This window comes from Ciona robusta, chromosome 11 (assembly GCF_009617815.1).
Source record: "Ciona robusta chromosome 11, ASM961781v2".
Classification (NCBI taxonomy): Eukaryota; Metazoa; Chordata; class Ascidiacea; order Phlebobranchia; family Cionidae; genus Ciona; species Ciona robusta.
In genome coordinates this window covers 3190895-3210356 of record NC_143245.1, presented here as the reverse complement: position 1 = coordinate 3210356, position 19462 = coordinate 3190895, and the positions used below count along the sequence as shown (strand labels likewise).

The 19462-nt window shown below is 34.0% G+C and overlaps 2 protein-coding genes across 2 annotated transcripts; both read right to left on the bottom strand.

Moving 5' to 3' along the window:
• Positions 1-1586: 1586 nt before the first annotated feature.
• On the bottom strand, positions 1587-5637 carry LOC149728089 (serine/threonine-protein phosphatase 6 regulatory ankyrin repeat subunit C-like). Its single transcript, XM_089889259.1, has one exon. It carries the CDS (start codon positions 5529-5531, stop codon positions 2241-2243), a length of 3291 nt encoding a protein of 1096 aa, XP_089745385.1. The 5' UTR covers positions 5532-5637; the 3' UTR covers positions 1587-2240.
• Positions 5638-6646: 1009 nt separating this feature from the next.
• On the bottom strand, positions 6647-19450 carry LOC149728088 (PHD finger protein 12-like). The gene is made up of 20 exons (XM_089889257.1): positions 19218-19450; positions 18582-18766; positions 18080-18158; positions 17651-17826; positions 17082-17265; positions 16512-16689; positions 15919-16030; positions 15358-15490; positions 14701-14810; positions 13513-14198; positions 13094-13168; positions 12415-12530; positions 11857-11993; positions 11231-11333; positions 10341-10506; positions 9939-10064; positions 9105-9203; positions 8012-8279; positions 7767-7832; positions 6647-7615 (listed from the first exon to the last, which is right to left on the bottom strand). The coding sequence occupies exons 1-20, from the start codon at positions 19272-19274 to the stop codon at positions 6766-6768; spliced, it is 3906 nt and encodes a 1301-aa protein (XP_089745383.1). The 5' UTR covers positions 19275-19450; the 3' UTR covers positions 6647-6765.
• Positions 19451-19462: the final 12 nt, after the last annotated feature.

Genomic DNA, 19462 nt, shown 5'->3' with positions numbered 1-19462 from the left:
CAAGTAACTAAAACGGTTCGACTATTTCAAATTTGTTCAAATTCGTTGATGTTTGGTATATATGCTGTTATGTTTAATGTTTGCAACCTGAAACAACCGGCGCCTCCATTTTTTTATTGGCAGCTTCTTCAGCACCCGAAAAAACGAAATATGACCTTTTCAGCGCATTGCTATTTAAACATGTTCCGTGACTTATTAGTTTGCGTTTTGCTGAGCGCATTTCAGTTGTAATGGATTTATAGAACCAACGTGAAATCAAACTTAAGCTACCTCTCAGATGTGGATTGTTGTTTGGGTATAGATTCTTAAATTCCTGTATCTCATTTTAGTAACTGACCGAGTTCAAAATTGATAACTTAGAATCTTATGTGAAATAAATTCAACCATTGATGGCGTCTGTATATAAAAAAACACTCGTACATATTTGTGGGAAAATTTAAAGCTGTCTTTCGATATCGACAAACAAAATTCCCTAAAAATACATTAAACCACGTATGACGACATTGGTTGTCCAACCTCGACAGTTAAAACGTCAGTCCCGCATTTACAAGAGAAAAATGTCTGCTTGACGTCAGCGTGTATACATGCTGACGTATACTCTCCAACGTACGCTAGCAGATATATACGCTACAGGTTGAAAAGAATTATCGTTGGTAAAATGCAGTTTGCACGTAACAATCATTTCCGTTTTTTGTTTTGCAAAAAAAAAACACAAAATATTTTGTGTTGTTTTTTTGCAACGTAAATTACCAAATCCAAACACCAGTTATGTTAGTATTGTTTGGCAAATATAAATAATCCGGGAATAAATAAAAGTAGTAGTTATTAGTAAAGGGGTGGCAAAAGCTAGTTGTTTCAAACTCAATTCTTAACATTTGTTCTGTTTATATAACTTACGATTATCCGAATTACAACCTACTTCAGTGATGTCATACATAAAGCACGCTCTTTTTTTTAATATTCAGAAATGAACTTTTGACTTATTGCTTATTACCTATGTTTAGAAGTAGTTTTAATCTGAGGCATTGAATGCCCCATTAGCCAAGCTAATTTACTGATAGCAACTCAACTATGTTTTACGGACGATTATATAGTAGAGTGAGGGAAGATGGGACACCTAATATCCAAATAGCCTGATCGTGTTTTAAACAATTAACAACAGTCTGTGGAAGTCGTGAAGATGCAGTTTTATAATTCATTGAGTGTTCTTTGTTTACTACCAAATAAAAAAACTATACGAAAAGGTGTCCCATCCTCCCCAACCGTACTATATAAATGAAATTTACCTGTTTATCCTCGCGTGTCGGGACAACGACAGGCGTTATAACACGAGTGCCACAGATATACACCTCTTGCTTGCTTAAGAGTTGATTTTTTAAGGAATTTATTTTTATGTGTGACTGACAAATTGGGATATTAATGACCGCTGGATTCGAGCAATTACAGTTAAGTGTCTTATTGCCCAAGGACACATGCGCCCAGTGCCAACAGCATTGAAACCAGTATCCATATGCTTTGCAATATCAATAACATGCCATACGCCACATGCTACTAATTAACCACCAATCAGACATAAAAATCACCAATTATACGGAAACGGTATCACTTTTATTGAAAGATTGAAAATATTGAACTATTATCATTCGATACGCTATCGTAAATTAAATATAAGTCGGTTTCAAATATAAGGTAGCCGACTGTTTAACACGCACAATGAATATATCTGGTAATACCAGAAATTGGGAAAAGTTCCAAACAAAAAGCTCACGCCGGTAAATAATGTGCTTATACAATAACGCATGTTATACATCAATTCATGTATAATCAGACAAAAAATTAAATCTAAGTCAAATAAAGCAAGATATTTAAATTTGTAATTACTTTAAATTCTTATATAGTAATAGTTTCAAGGCATCAAAAACAGCCATGTATAGAAGTATGTGTTCATACTATCATAAAATTTTGAAATGAAAGTTTGGTGATAGTACGATTTCACCGCTTAACGCCATACATTGATAAGCACCGCTTATAATAGTTCAAACAGCAACACAATACGAAAATTATAATTAGGGAAAATAAAAACACTGGTGCGACGCACATAATACAACAAGACTCGCAACAGGTACTGAACTATATAGCGAAAATAGGCTTGAAATTAAGATTAATTATAAATTTTGCCGTTACGCGAGTACATAAGCGTTTATAAATCGTGGAACTTAAGCCTGCAAATAAGTTCATTTTCAGTAAGTTTCAGAGTCGCTATCGTCGTCACGTGATCCCCGAATAATCAGTTTCTGATTATTCTCGGAGGACAAACGTTGTAAATGCAGCGATCTGCGAGTCTGGAACTCCTGACTCTGACGACTCTGTTCCAAACTTTCCTTTATAGAACCCAGGTCGAAGGAACCAGACTCACGCGAATGCTCTCGAATTTTGAGCATGACTGAGATAATCATATCTAAACAATCAGCAACGTTGGGGTTCGGTGCACACGCAAGTGCTGGGGTAAAGCCATCGTTATCAGTTACTTCCACGGCCCCGCCTTTCTCCAGTAACTTGATAACAGCGGATAAGTGACCCTTTCGAGCAGCTATGTGCAGTGGGGTTTGTCCACAGTTGTTCTGTGCGTTAATGATGTTTATATCTTCGATGTTTTCAAGGAGAAGCACGGCACACGACTCGTTTTCTTGAAGGCAAGCAAGGTGAAGGCAATTGTTGTTATCTACGTCCACCAAGCCACAGTCCGATTTCGCCTTTAACAAGACTTCCACGGAGCTTTCATGACCAAGAAATGCAGCTGACATCAATGGTGACTGTCCTTGCATATTTGTTGCATCAACGTCACAACCGTGGGAAAGTAAAAACAAAGAACAATCTGTATAATCTCCTAACACACTTGCGTGCAGAGGAGTTAAACCTTTATCATCCTTAAGTAGAACAATGTCGTCACCAAGTGTTTCTATCAAACGATCAGCACACGCCTCGTTATCTCTGTAAACAGCACAGTGAAGAGGACTGAATGACGAACCTTCGAATTCGGTAAATGAGTCGTGAAGTAGCAAAGCATCCACACAAGGTTCGTGTCCTTGATAACAAGAATAATGTAATGGAGTGTAACCGTACCTGTCGATGGCATTAACAGAGGGTGCATCCTGTAAAAGAGTCTCTAACATAGCTGCATTCCCACGCATAGCAGCGAAGTGTAGAGGTGTACGACCGTTGTGTGTCCTTGAAATAACCGAAGCCATAACGTCAACATTCGACTTGTGTGCTGAACCAGTGTTAAATCTAGAACGAGCAAGTTGCTGTTTAGAGTAATGCAGAATACTTTTGACTATGTCTTCATGGCCAATAATGGAACCTCTATGCAATGCTGTGCAACCAAATTTATCCACGGGCCAAACTTGGGCATTTCGAGACAAAAGGAAGTCAACAGATGTAAGGTGACCGTTTGTAACTGCATACATCAATGGTGTACACTTATTCGCATCTCGAGCATTTATAAATCGGCTCAGTGAGTTGCTCTCCTGAATATCTCTGTCCCTCATAGCACTATCTATCAACAGCTGCATGCAATTTGTATGGCCATTGCAAGCAGCAGCATGTAACGGAGAGAAATTGTTCCTAGAATTAGTTTGTGCTATTTTTGCTCCCTGTACCAGCAGTGCTTGCATGCATTCTATGTTTCCTTGAAATGCTGCAAGATCCATCGCTGTTCTATCCTGAGAATCCTTGTTGTCCAAATCCAGCAAATACTCAGACAAAAACTCTGTCACATTAACATGGCCATTGTATGTAGCCAAGTGTAATGGTGAAGGAACACTAGCACCAGCTTCATGGGTGCGAGGTAGGATATCACTGTTCGCATCTACCAATAACCTTACAACAGTATCATGGCCACATGCTGCTGCGTAATGCAATGGTGTGTATCCAACTTTGTCCATTGCAAACACATTGACCTTCTGTTCCAAAAGAAGTTCCACACACCCAGCGTTTGCATCAGATGCTGCAGCATGATGTAGAAGTGTTCTTTTATCATGGTCTGCATCATTAAAATCCTTGGGTATTTCTGCTCTTTGGAGTAGAGTGGTGATAAGTCGGCGGGCACAATCCTTTCTTGCGGAGCTGAGAGCATAATGCAAAGGAGTTCTTCCACAGTTGTCAACCTTAAGAAGCAAGGGTATCACATTTATGTAAGAAAGAAAGACATCAACACATTCCAATGAGCCTCCACATGCTGCGTAGTGAAGAGCAGATCTTCCATTTCTGTCACAAAAACCAATTACTTCTTCAAATGAAAAATCACTTGCGTCCGATGCATATGCAGCAAGCAACTTCTTGCAGCAATTTACATGACCATACAAAGAAGCTAAATGCAGAGCAGTTTTACCACTTGTTCCATGCTTTCCTGGCTCCGAACCTGCTTCCAATAAAGTAGTAACCAACAGTTCATGTCCATGTCTTGCAGCAACATGAAGAGCTGTAAAACCCTTTTTGTCCACATAATCAACTCGTGATCCACTGTGCAACAAGGTTTGTGATCGTGTAAACCTACCGTGGACAGCAGTCATATGTAATGGAGTTTGGCCATCATTACTAAGAACGTTTACATTTGCCCCATGATTTACCAGAAGTTCTAAACACAGTGCACCATGTGTGGATGCTGCAGCATGGTGTAATGGTGTGCACCCTTTGTTATTTATGATACTGTGATCAGCCCCAGCTTCGAGTAATTCATGAACAACCACATCCTGACCATTGAAACAAGCCAGATGCAGTGGAGTACACTTTTGATTATTCTGAGCATTAATATCAAAATCAAGGTCCAAGAGCATTTTTACAGCAGATATCTGGCCAGCTGCAGCTGCTGCATGCATGGGGGTGTCGCCAAACTTTTTGTCCCGACAGTTTATTTCAGCGCCATGTGCAACTAAAACCTTTATGATTTCTGAGTGACCCATATAAGCGGCCCAGTGAATCGCTCTTCTTTCTTGCCGGTCATAAGCTTGAACATTAGCTCCATGTTTGATTAATATATTTACTATATTAATGTTACCGTTGAATGCTGCATGGTGCAACGCCTGGCGACCAGCTCGATCTGAAAAGTTGAGGTTACTCAGTTGTGGAATAAGTAGTTCCGCACATGCAACAGAATCATTTGCAGCAGCGACATGTAATGGTGACTGCCATAACTTATCCCTTGCATTTACATCCGCTTGGTGCTTCAATAGAGCGCTGACCGCTTCTACAGATCGAGATGCACAGGCCCTATGCAGTGGTGTAAGCCACCTGGAATCTTTAGCATTTATACGGGCTCCACTGAGAATAAGCAGGTTTATAATCTCTACATCACCCAAATATGCAGCTGCATGAAGTGGGGTGCGTCTTTCACCATCCAACGAATTCAAATCCTCTTTGTTGTAAATAAGGGACTTCAGTTCCTCAGCATCGCCATTAAAAATGGCTTGAACAACTAGAGATTCATCAGACAGACTTGATATAACTGACTGTGATTGTAAAAAGGACTGCATCGCAATGTATTACGGCAGTTTATCTGCAAAAACGATAAGTTTTAGTTTATTATTGTTTTACTAAATAAGGACGCAAGTAGAAGTACCCAACTTGTAACTCAAATTAATACAGCGAGCGTATAATATTAGAGTTAGAGAACTCTAATATTATTAATACAGCGAGCGCAATTAATGCTTATGACGAAATTACTCTTGTTTGCTGTTATTTGCGAACAATTAATGTTGTTTTGCGTACATCTAAAGTACCTCAACTCAGATTCAGCAGAAAGATATAAATCGACAATTCATTGTAGAAAAAACGACTTTGTTGGGTCGAAAATGGGAACATTAATGGCGGTCATGGCAACCATAAATGAAGTCGCTATTTCAATTATATTTTTTCTTCAAATTAATTGAGACTACAGTATTATTCTACCCTTATGTTTAATAAAACAAAAAAAAAATTGCGACAGAATTCATAAAAGCAACGACTTTTCCTATCCTCGCAAACTTTTAGCTTTCAGCGAGAAAATCCTGTGCACAAACCAAAACAATAGTGTCTTCTGCTTCAGATCAAAGAAAACAGGACGCTAAAAACTGCTAAGAACTGAATGTCGTTTCTTCCTTTATTGAAAAATGACTACCAAAGTTAGTATAGACGTACTATTAAGCCATTGTATACACTTCGCATATGCCTTATGAGATCTTACAAATGTAAATATGTGAGTAATTGTTATTTCTGAATGATTGGCAATTTATACAGCCACCCTTAGTGACCATTGGGTTTTTTACAACGACCGTCAAATGTCTTGCTTTAGAACGCATAGCTTACGCCAAAATGGTAGCAGCGGGTATCTTCTGCGTGTAATGAAAATACCTCAAATACTTACTTCCCGGGATTTCTTTTCCCTAACATTGCCAATTGCGGTTTCGCAGTGTATTTAAATAATCAGAGCCGCATGCAGTTTGTCGTTTGCATTACAGTAACGGTTGTAGAAAAAAATCTGCTAGCCAGATATTTTTGGGGAAATGGGCATGTTTCTGTGTCTACATTGGAGGTTATTTAAAGTAACAACAACAAGGGCAAACTAAATATTTGGGCGAACATTTCTATTCAAGCATCAATAGGCTGAAACTGGTTTTAAATCTAACTTGTAATATGAAAACATCTCGAACTTTCCATACGATAGAAACGCGAAATACGAACGAGAACAAAGAGAATTGTTTATCTGAAATATTCAGAATGTCTTGATTGTTAAGTCAACTTAACAGAAGGTAGAGTAGTATCCGCGTCATTTAGTAATTCACCATAAGCATCTCCAATCTTCCATTTCTCCTGTAGAGTTGCCACGCTGTCTAATACGCCATCAAGAACGTTTGCTACTTCGTTTTCCATCTTTGAAACGGCTGGAACATTTTCGGACTGGACGACGTAGTTTTGGGTGGAATTAATTGTGGCATGTGTCTGTGTTTCGAATTCACACGGCCCGTTGAATTCCATTTCTATCTCTTTGTCATTTATATTTTCGCTAGTGAGATTGTTGGTATGCTCTTGGTAGGGTAGGACAGCGTTAATATTATCAAGAGGCTCTAGAACTTCAGCAATCGTTTCGTTGCATGTGAGGTCAATGGAAGTACGGGTAGATTTTGGAGTAATGTCCGAATGTGATTCTGAATCCATAAGAGATATGCTTTGGGCTTTAGAAAGCGGTGCTATGCTGAAATTAAGATGGTTATGAGGGGAGCCCACATCTGTTTGGTTGGACACTTGCCTAGGAATTTTAACTGGCTTTACACCAGAACAGGAAGAGGAGGATTTCCGCCTGTATGAGGCAAGATGGCGGGAACTTGAGCTTTTTACCTTGGGGAACCGGTTCTGACTTGATTTAACAGATTTCCCATTCTGTGACGTAATGTAGTCTCTATAACTTCTCTGAAATGGAGAGTTAATTTTGTTTTTGGTTGTCATGTTGGGTGAACATCTCTGGCTTGCAGACGGTCGAGTTGATTTTAGGTCAACCGAATCAGCATCAAGATGATCATCTATGTTGTAAACGTACGACTGCAACCGATTATCTTTTCTCTCTTTTTGACGCCTCGAAAACCTTTGTAAATTAAATCAGAATTTAACCTAGAAAATGCAAGTAAACCCCTACTAGAGCTATAAATATATGACATAAAGTTGCGTAATAATCTTTTTGTATTAAATAACTAAAATTAGATTTGACTTTAAATTAAAAAAAAAACAATTTTTACCTGGTTGACTTCATTATCTCAGGTTCACCGTTGTGTAAGCATACTGGAACCTCATTTTTTGTACATCTAAAATCAGTTAAAAAGTTTGAAACAAACATTAAACTTGAATATTACTTTATACTTGTTTTGACAAAATACAACTAGAAATGAACTTAAATGAAAATGGTAAACAACTTCTGCAAAACAAATCGATGCCTTGAAAATTGAACTTCTGTTATAATAATTGATGTAACCACGCAACAAACCTGTAGTTTAATTCTGATGGATCAGCCATGTGGTCTCTCACATCATCTTTAAACTTTGTGTGGTTGAAACATGAAACGTTCGTTGCTTCAGTTGAAGAATTTAAACCGTCTGAATATCTCCTCTTGCATTTGTTGGTCTCTGTGGTTCCTTCTTCCAAAAAGCCATGGCTGACAGCGGAGTTTGTATTCTCTGTAACTGAATCACCAACAAAAGTCTTAACACTCGAGTGCAATCTTTCATATGAGCTCCTACATTGCAATGTTTCACCTGGAAAAGTGTTGTCATGTTAGTTGAAAATAACATAAATGTTTAAGACCATAGAGATATATAAACTGTTTATGCTAAGCATGAAGTGAAACTAATTCTGGTAATTTTATTATTGTTTAACATTCTTTCAAGGTTGACATTATTAGAATCGTAACAATACCTTTATCTTTGTAATAAATGCTGTGCAAATATTATACAGTGCACATATTGTTTTAATGCACATTTCGAAATTCAGAGAAGCTTAAAGTTGAAGCCACAACATTGCTAAATGAAAACAATTAATCTGCACTTAGGCAACATGTCTTTGTATTCCCTTTGCTGGGGTATATTAGAATCCATGGTAGATTCATAGCAGGTTAGGAAGCCTTTTAAAAACTGTTGTTAATGTTTTGAGTTAATTTTTATGCCGAGATGTCATTTGAATGAATGAATGAATGAATGAATGAATGTAACTTACTTTATCCTCGCGTGGCCGGAAAACGACAGTCGTTATAACACGGGTGTGCACCTCGCGCCAGCTTACGAGTTACCAAGTATGTTACTTTGTGGGTGATTATTTTTTTTGGATACTTTTTTCATTTTTATGTATGGCTGATAATTTGGACAACCCATTAGTGACCACTGGGTTGGAGCAATTGCCGTTAAGTGTCTTGCCCAAGGACACATACGCCCACAATGGTAGCAGCGACGAGCCTTGAACCCATTACCTCTGGGTTAGAGGCAGGCGCGCTAACCACTACGCCACGGCGCCGGACAGTTTAAAAGTAATGATGATAAATTATTAGTTTCCTATTGATAAAACCAAAACATTTAATCAGTTCTCACTTTGATTTAAACATGAATTGGAAGCAAATCCTGGTCGACTGAATACAAACTCAATGCATCCGAATTTAACGGAAGATCCATGATGTAGAAGTGCAGGACCTGGGAAAAAATATTCCATACAATAGGGTGGGGTAAAGTGGTAAGGGTTTCATTCTCTTTTTTTATCCGTTTTGGTAGAAAACAGGGAATATTTACAGAATTTAAATATATACAAATACAATTGTATCCTCACGACTCAAAAAGAGTGTTGTTAATTGTTCAAAAATTAATCAGAAAATATATGATTTAGGTTCCAACACTATCCTATCTTGCCTCACAGAGTGAGAGTACTATATGTTTTTGGTAAACATAAATAAAATTTATTGCCACACATAACATTAATTGAGCAAAAGGCCTTTTGGCAAATTAATTTTGCGCACCAACATTTAAATTTTAAATGTCTTAAAAGTTAACATTTTCAATTTTTCACCATTTTATTTACACCAGGATGTTTTATCAATCTATTAGAGTAATTAACATTTTTTTTATTGCATAATTTTTTAAAAGTTTAACAACCAAAATAAGTTGTTTTTCTTTAAATACAAATACACTCAAAAAGTTTGGTTCTTTCATTTAAACCAAACGTAAAAAATCTGCTTCTTAAACTAAAACTAAAAACACAATTTCTCGCTTAAATTACTTGGACACAGTAGGGATAGCATTTTAAAATAATTATGCTTTTGGCAATCATAATATACCTCATAAACCATTGAAATATATTGTATGAATCCACGGTTATCACCAAGTAATCAAAATAATGTAAATAAACTTGAGATAAAATGACAATATCGCTACCTTCCCAACCAGTAATTTCCTCGTTTGCTTTTCCACCACATTTACATAAAGATATCGGAAAACCAACGTTTGATTCTTCCATTTGTACTTTTCTGCTTTTTCCTGGATCTTTGTTATTTGCCACATCTATCAAACAAAATTAAAAACAACAGGATTCATTCACTAGAAGCTTATTGTTTGTATTATATAAATATACAAAACAGAAGCTATGATAATATAAGTTTAAAATCAATCACTCGTTTAAATGCTGATTTTTTATTTAAAAAAAATAAAAATAAATAAATACTGTATTTATAAATAACTGGTAACTAGGATAGTAAAACATTAATTACCAGTCATCTTGTGTATAATAAAAAAACACTTTACTTTGACCATTTATTGTTTAATTAAAGAATGAAGTACCTTTGTTTCTTTCCAGAGCTCGTTTAATTGCTCTTGTAAGCGACTTTGACTTCTGCGGTCGATGATTCCGATGATGTCGTTTCGAACACTTAACTGTATTGGAACCATATTTGACCCCGTCTACTATCGACTCTCCATAACTGAGTAACTCAAACTGCTGGGTATTCTTTAGAAAGAAAGCAACATTGTGAAGATATATAAAACATAATTAGAACACTAAATGTTTAAAAGGTAGTAGGGAAAATTTCAAAATTATATATAAATATTTGTATAAAAGTAACAGTTTTATGGGGATGTGAAAATAAACTGTGAATAAATTTAGAAACCATTGCTTGATATTATGATTTAAATAATAATTGCCTAATTGGAGGTTGAAACACAAATAGTTTAAATTGTAATAAAACAAAGATAAAGAAAAAGAAAATAAACCAAAAACTAAACCATAATTAACGAAAATTCGTTTTACTAATGCTTCATTCTTTAAAATACAGTTTTCCACCAATTATTTGATATTTCTTGAACTGCAATTTTATGTGCCAAAAATTTGCCTCAAAATAGTAAAGTTGTTATGTAAAATAAAAATGCACACTCAATCAACTATTTTATAAGAATAGGAATCACAGTTATAATGAACATTTTATTATTTTGGTAGTAATTATATTATGATAAGTGATAACCATACCTTGGGATTATATCAATAATTTGTATAGTTTAAATAAAAATTATTCAACGAATTTACCATTTGGTGATTAAAAAAATAACCTCAAAATTATGGATGTATTTGAATTTAAAGAATATTTAACATATAAACAACTTTATCACATTTCATCATTTGGTTATATGCTCCCGAGTGTACATTTTTTATCTAAAATATTTGTTTAGTTATTCACCTTGTCATATGTAATCTTTGCATGAGTGCTAAGAACATTCTCGCAAACCTGGAACTCGCACAACACTAAATCATTATCAGTCATCGTCCCAATGGAAAATCCTCTGAAAAGTAGAATTTAAACATCACACTCCATAACTGCATTTAATTATTCCTAATATGTTTGTCGCTAAAGGTCTTCTTACAATAAAAAGTTTAGCAAACCCCATAAAATCATTTTTTTGTCAAATATTTGTTGATTTAGTAATTTGTGTTTTACCGAAAACATATTTACCACTTTGAATAAAAGTTAGAACAAGCCAAATAACCCCCATTGTTTTTTATTCACTTACAGTCCAGCTTGTCACTTGCAGGAAAAATAATTTGATTCAGATACTTTTGATTCTATTAACATTACATACAGTTTAAACCAGCGTTTCTTAAACTAGAGTAAATTTACACCTTGAAGTAAATTCCTTGTATTTAGAGGGTAAATGAGCTACCAAAAATGGCTTGGTCGGACTTGTTTATACTTTGCACACTATTACTTAATCATGGAAAGTGAAAAAATGTCTTATTCAAGCAAGATCTCGTTAGAGCTCTTAAGCAGACTGGATGTACAAATGTAGAAAATAATAAGTTTGCAACCTGTGACACATCCTTGCGCGTTTAGATGATGTTGAATGACACAGAACTGCCCTTGCAGGCAGATGGTTGATATGCTTCTTCTTGTACGAAGGAATTGTTGTTTGTTGTTCAAACTTGTTCAATTTTGCCGCAGTTTCCTGAGAATTCAGTTTAAAACTTTGCATTTGTACATATTAATATAAACTACAAAATAGAATATATATAAATGAATAGATAAATGTATTTATTCACCCTTGCGGGACGGTCCAGTCCTTATAACATGGGTGTTCTGTTTCATACACATGTGCCCGTTTATGAAACTATGCATGTAATTTTGTAGGTGATTAATTTGGGGGAATTTTTTTATATATATCTATGAGGTTTATGTATAGCAGACAACTTGGACGACCCATTATTCACCACTGGGTTCGAAGAATTGTTGTTTGATGTCTTGCCCAAAATAAGGACACATATGCTCATAATGTTTTAGCCAAGAACCATTGTCCTTCAACCATACCATAAAATATTGGTAACACTGGTAAGATATGGTAAAAATCCACTTAATATTGAATAACTTACTTTATGTGGGAACAGTTGCTGCAGTCTTTGTAAGGCCAACACTTCAATCATCTTTTTGTCAAGCAGATCAAGAGAAAATGGTGTTTCAGTTGCTGCTTGAACATCACTGGTTTGTTCTAAATAATAATAAAAAATGTTTTAATATTCTGAATTAAAAGAAGCAAATTGGTTTGGTGGTTAGGCACTTGCATTGTAACCAAGGGATATTGGGTTCAATGCTCGGTGCTGCCACCATTGTTGAAATGTGCGTCCTTAGACTAACATATAATTTGTATTCTTCCAATCTAGTAATCACTAGTAGGGTTTCAATATAAATGCCAGCCTCCGCAAAAATATAAATCAAGAGGAAAAAAACTTGCCTTTTTCTCCCCACATAAAGGTAAATAAGAGTCTTTATTCAAAACATAAATGATATTCAAATGCGCAACCTAATTATGGAAAACTTAAGGTGAAACACTTAAAAAAATAGATTAAAGAACAGTTAGTGGATATTTAAAAGAATTCTACTTGTCACTGTATAACACAAGAACAATTTTTATACAACAATTTTCATTCTGTTCAGGTACTTTTAATTGAGGTAAAACAAAACTAAGAAGTTTAAACAATCACTTTTTTACCTTGATGCCAAAAGTTAATTTAACATTTTTAAATGCACATAGCATACAATTAATATAGTTACCTGTTACACCTGCTACAGATGGCTGCAAACTGCTTTTCGACGAAATATTTTTTAAACTTTCTGGGAATTCTTCATCTGAAAAGAAATATTTGTAAATAAAATTGGGAAAAACATTTATTTTGATATAAATTTTTCAAATATATTTTAAAAAGTTTTAAACTGTTAAAATAGACAGATGTAATGGTTCACACTTTATGCCAGATTTGTTGACTGATTAATTTTCAGTATTCTCAGCTTTAGCATTAATTTGTCACAATTATTTATTTACCTACTGGTTCATGGTATATATCTAAACGTGTATCAACCATCAATAACTTTTAACAAACGCCACCGTCGGCAATTCTATAATAAATAAAGAGATCCTACATTTACAAATACAGAAAAAATGTCTTAACATTTGTAGCAAACCAAAAACCTACGTTTTGGAAATCCATTTGGCAATTTGTGCACTGGTGTTTCTTGGTTTGTTTCTACAGAGGAAGTTAGAAAGAGACTTTGTTTTGTTACATCAATAAGTTGTGTGGCCTCTTCCTTTATGGCAGTGGTTGTGGTGTCTGGATTGTTGTATTGAGATATTGTGGTAATGGGCAGTTTGTTACTTGGAACTTCAGTGCAATTAAAGAGAGTTTGTAAGTCTGGTTGAAGCTTTCTATTTTTGGTTTCAATTAAATTTTCACTGGTGTGAGAAACAAGTAGACCATCTGTTGTGTGAGTGGAATCATCCAATGTTGGATGGTCAGTATGTCCTTGCTTTAAGGTTTGTTTAGCCATGAGGGAACACGCATCAGCTGAAAGCTCTACTAAAGTTTTTGGGGTAAAATATTCATTTTTGTTATTCTTATTTTCATTCTGCTGTTTCAACTTTAAGCTCTCTTTGACTTTTCCTTTTTCCAATAGCTGAGCAGCATCAACATGTAGCTGGATAATCGACTTCAACCATAAATCTTGTTCTTCGTTTGTGAGTGAATGTGCGGAGGTGACTGGTTGAATTTTTTTAACAACAGGTACTTCTTCATACATAGGATGATTGTACGCATCTTTCACAGGCTGAGGGACTTTGGTTTTCCTTCTTCTTGATGTTGTCATTATGGTTGATTTGCGAGCTCTTTCAAAAGAAGAGATAATGTAATTACACATTAAATGAGAACAAACATGAAATTATAAATATCTGAAATCTACTAAATACAAACAGAAACAGACGCATTCTGTTAACTTCTAACTTACCACACACAAGCTTTCATTAAAAAGTGTCTAATCAAATTTGAACAAGGTCTGATAAAAGATGAAATTACCCGAAATATGAATTATTGGTAGTCTTCAACCTGTGCTATGTAAAACTAAAGTTTGAGTTTTAAATATTTGGTGCGTTGTAAACAGTTAAAAAATGCTAGAGCATAAAAAGTTTGTATACCATTACCAATGCTATACAAAAACACAAATAAAAGGGGGATACCAATAAAAAAGAAAAACTTGTATATCAATAGAAATGCTCAAATGTAATCTAAAGGTACAACCAAAATTTCAAAAAACAAAACAGATTCTGAAAAAATCGGTGCAAAAAAAACGTCAACATATCAGCTAACATAGGATACACACTAAAAACTTACGTGTGCACTTTCCTTAAGAAGCAAGTTTTAATTTGATGTTCATTGCATACTGAGGGGAAGTAATTAAATATTCGGCTTCGTTTTGAAAGTGGTTCATTCAGCAGCTGCAACTGCAAAACAACGACAAAGGAAATAATAAAAACTCAACAAATATTGATAATGCATGTCAAATACTTTAATTAACTGAAATATTCTGCTACGATGTTCCCATTACGAACATTCAATGTTTTAAATTTAATTTTTTAGTTGCGTGTATTTAACTGTGTATATGGATTGGATTTGAATTTATTAACACAATTTTTATTCAATGCCTGTGGCTAGCATATCCGTGAATGACTAGCCTAGCAAGTATTGTACTACAATCATTAATGTTCACACAATTTCACAGTATTTGATTTACAAATAAAATCTGTCACAAGTAAACTTACAACTGATTTTAATTAAACATGATTTCAAAAACAATTTTTTTTTGTAAGATTATTTACATTGTAACTGGTAGCAGAAATATTTTTTTAAATATTTAATTAAAACAAACTAACCATTAAATTCAAGTTAAAAACACATTTTTTTAGATTTTGGGTTCTGGGAAAATTTTGGATTCTGTAAAGCCAATTTTCTTGAATTTTTGGCCAAATTCCTGATTTTCTGCCAGTTTACCTGATTTTTTGTGGGATGGTTGGGACACATCCATCGTGATGTTGGGAGGTTGGTAAGTGGAGGATCCAAACAATCAATATGGAAAGTTAGTGAACAGTAATCACATTGTATTAATGGTGCCATTCTACATGACCTGTGTAATAACATGATTATCATTATGTACAACCTGCAACTAAAAACAAATGTAATTAAATCTGGTTTAAACTGTTTATAATTTTATTGTTGTTATAATATAATGATTTGTAAACGAAGGTATTTACCATTTTTTACCAAAATAAGCACCAACAACAAAGTGGGTCGTCGTATTATTTGGTAACTTAGCTAAGGATTAGAAGTATTTTAAATTATATTTCTAAAATAATGAAAAATCTTTTTAATTGGAACTAATAAAAGTTTTTATTTCAAGTCCAACTAAACCCCGGACTTTTTAATATATCTATATATATATATATATAAAAAAAAAATTAGGTTGCCAAAGCTTTGCTATTCATTGGTTTATACCAAAGCATAATATGAACAGAATTTTTTTAAAGGTTATTCTGTTATCCTACATCAAGTCACCTTGAGCAAACAAAGCACAACTTTGTTGGTTGAGCAACTAATCCATTTGTATCAACTTCATGAACCAGCGGTTTAAACACTTTGTTTAATCTCGAATAACCTTTCTTGTTACCTAAAAATAAGTTAAAATTATCAGTTGCTGGGATAATATCTATTCTATTTTTATTTTATGTGAATTAGTTCCTTGTTTATTTTATGTAAATTAGACCCAAGATTCAGGCCAGATTTGACCCATTACCCCAGCACCCAGAAAAAATAGAGCTTGAATAATAAGATAGCTTTTAACTTAATGTAGGATTTTTCAGCGAATTGGTGTTATACTGCTAAATTAACTCTTGTTTTCGAAAGTAAAAATAAAGCATCCATTTGAATTAATACTAAAGGGTAAAGAGACAATATGCAGAAACATTTTAGAACAAATGTGTAAAATAGGGTTAATAGCATGCACATGTCTAAAACCCTTTTGAAAGTTGTGTCATATTTACCTTGTTTCTCATTTTTTTAAAAATTATGTTTCAATCAGTAAACAAATAAAACAACTTTAAAAATGAAAAAAATTAATAGTTTACTAAACAGATCAGCCTTTCGTTTACCATTAGTAGAGGTATGTAGTAAGAAATTGGTTGGCAGTTTGAACAGATTTGTGTTTTCCAGGCATGCTGCTGCTATGAGTAGAGTGAATGGATTATCTTCTTTAATTTCAAGTTTGTTTCCAGTTTCTTCTGAATGTTGGGAAGCAGCTTCACTTATTTCATCCATTGAAAAACAAGACTTGATAAAAACAATTAAAAATTTTAGTCGCTAGGAAATGTAAAAACACAGATTTGTGTTTGTAATTGGGACAAACAGCCGAAATTGAAATAAAACTGACAATTCCAAATTTTTATTTATAGCAAGATATTAAGTGTGTACGACGGAACTTCAAATCATAGCTTACTCCCAATGTCTGAGCTCTATGAAAAAGCATCCACTCGAGAATTGAGCACAAATTATTCGTAAGCATTTGAGTCCCATTTTTAAACTGCAAAAATTCTCTATATATGGTTATATATATTTTATACAATATAGGGGAACCAAACTAAACCAAATGTCAACCAACCATTAGGTAAAAGATTGAGTATTGTAATAGGATAACAAACCAAAAAAAATTATAAAAAACTAACATCCAGTTTAGCTTTTTGTCTTCTTGTAGTGGCTTTAATAACACTTTTTCTCCAGTTTTTGTCTTGCATATTGTTGCAAACTTCATTAAACTGTTCCTCTGTTTCCTCTTCCTTTACAACATTTTCGACCAACACTGAATTTGATATTTCATCTTTTGGTAACTCTGATTGCAGTGTTTGTGGGCTGGAGATACAATCATAATGAATGTTACAAAATCCATGCAAGCAAAATTCGTTAAGATCATTTTTAAACAAATAAACATAAATGTAAGAAAATTTCAGGCAAAGAGAAATTACTGGCAAGTTTGTTTGAGAACATAATTTACAACCGTACAGTATTGTATAAAATATTGAAATAATAACCAACCATCAATTAAAAAACTTGCATGTAAGTTTAGTTAAATAGTTTTTTACAAGATTATGCATATAAAACATGAGATTTTTTTAACATTCATTTATTTATTTTACCTCTATCCCCATTAATTGCTACCAAACCATTCGTATAAAATATAAATCAATGCTGACAAATATATTATATATATTATATATATTATAAAAATTTGTATAACCTTGATTTTAAATTATTTTCAGATTTCTTGATTGTCACTTGCGGCATTTTTATGTATTTGTTTACAACTAGACTTGGATGTTCGGTTTTAGAATCTTGTTTGACAACATCTTTATTTTGGTTGATGATGGTTAATGCTGTTTTCGTGAGAGTATGCCGATGACATTCATCAAACACCTGAATAACAAAAGGATGATTTAATTAAACCATTACATTTTTAGATTGTGTATTATGAAAATGTAGTATATATATATATTTGCATTAGGGATCTGTTAAACCTGCTTTACCAATTGGTATGTATGTTTTGTCTTGCTCAAAAAAATTGTATATATATATATTTATATAAGAATTTACAGCAGAAAATGCACCAGACAAACAGGCTAAAGATGACAAAAATTACATGTTAACTTGTTCTCATTATTAAACAAACCTTAAAATTATTGGTGACCACACACCGATGACATGCCCACTCCCCATGAGGTACTTTATCTTCATCCAACGGTGGGTTGCTGTAAATAAATGTTTAAACTAAATAAAACACATGAATTGAGTTATTTATTTGAAATATCACAGCACGAACAAATATCTGCACTTTTCTTTACACTCAACTAGTACAACAAATAATTGAGCAAAATTTAATTCAAAGATTAAAAAATCTTTAAAAAGTTGTATTAGAGAACTCATTTCAAAAGCATCGCAAAACTACATGAAAATAATCTCCTACCAGCATAGGTGCTCACTTTTGAGAAAACAAAGCTGCTTTTTAAGCCAAATACATAAGTTATCTTATCATTATAATTTTACCGGTCCTGTATTACCTATTGTCCTGTTAATACTGGTATGTAAAACTAGCTTACTCACAAACAATATCATAATTTTTTTAATTGCACGCATGAATAACCTGCATACCAAAGTTTCATGTATAAGCTTACCAGCACTGTAAGTGAAAGGCAGCCGGACAAAAATCGCAGCATAACAGGTCACCCCCTTCTCCACAAGCATCGCATGTCTCGTGGTTGCATCTTCGTCGCCACATTTCACGCTCGGCTGCTTTTCGTTTCCTCTGCTCTCTAGCACCCTCCTCACTCAGTGGTGGAGCGATCAACTCTTGGATTTTCTGTTTTAATTTAACAACATTATCACTAAATTACTGATAAAATTAACTCAATTACTGATAAAATTAATCTAACAATTTGAATACTGAATTTAGAGGTATGGCCTATGTATATATATATGTACTGTTAAGACGGCAAGCTGATTTCCCAAATATCTGGGGTACGAGAAGAGCACCTGCTTGTTGACTATAATATTATAAACATCATTAAATATGTGCGGGGCATACCTATTTTTAAATGTATAATTTTCTTTTTAAACAGGCAGTTATAAACAACCTAAATATGTTCCAAAATTAAAACAGATTTACATTCAAGATGTTTTCTTGGGCCAAGCAGCATGTTTGTTAGATTTAGATGTTAGTGAAGACGGATTTTACAGTTTAACTGAAATTTTAAAAAGCAGCTTAAGAACACTATCTATTCTAATTCATAAATAATATAAAACAGACTTACTTCCATCATTCCAACGCTGTAGTCAATGTCATAGCATTGCAATGAACCCTGAGTCATTTTTATCTCCTTTTTGTTACATCAATTACAGATGAAAATACAGATTATTGGAAAAATTACAAATGGTCTGAAGCAATGTGGAATTAGACAGTTATAAAACAGAAACTCGTGTAGATTGACTAAACCACAATTAGGATAGTTAAATAATGCACACGTGGACCTTAAAAATATATAGTTAGCGTTGATGT

Coding starts and splice junctions, on each gene's coding strand:
- LOC149728088 (XM_089889257.1), bottom strand. CDS start 19,274: ATGACTCAGGGTTCATTGCAATGCTATGACATTGACTACAGCGTTGGA. Junction 11,994..12,414: donor AGCAACTGTTCCCACATAAA/GTAAGTTATTCA, acceptor CTGAATTCTCAG/GAAACTGCGGCAAAATTGAA. Junction 11,334..11,856: donor CGCGCAAGGATGTGTCACAG/GTTGCAAACTTA, acceptor TCTACTTTTCAG/AGGATTTTCCATTGGGACGA.
- LOC149728089 (XM_089889259.1), bottom strand. CDS start 5,531: ATGCAGTCCTTTTTACAATCACAGTCAGTTATATCAAGTCTGTCTGAT.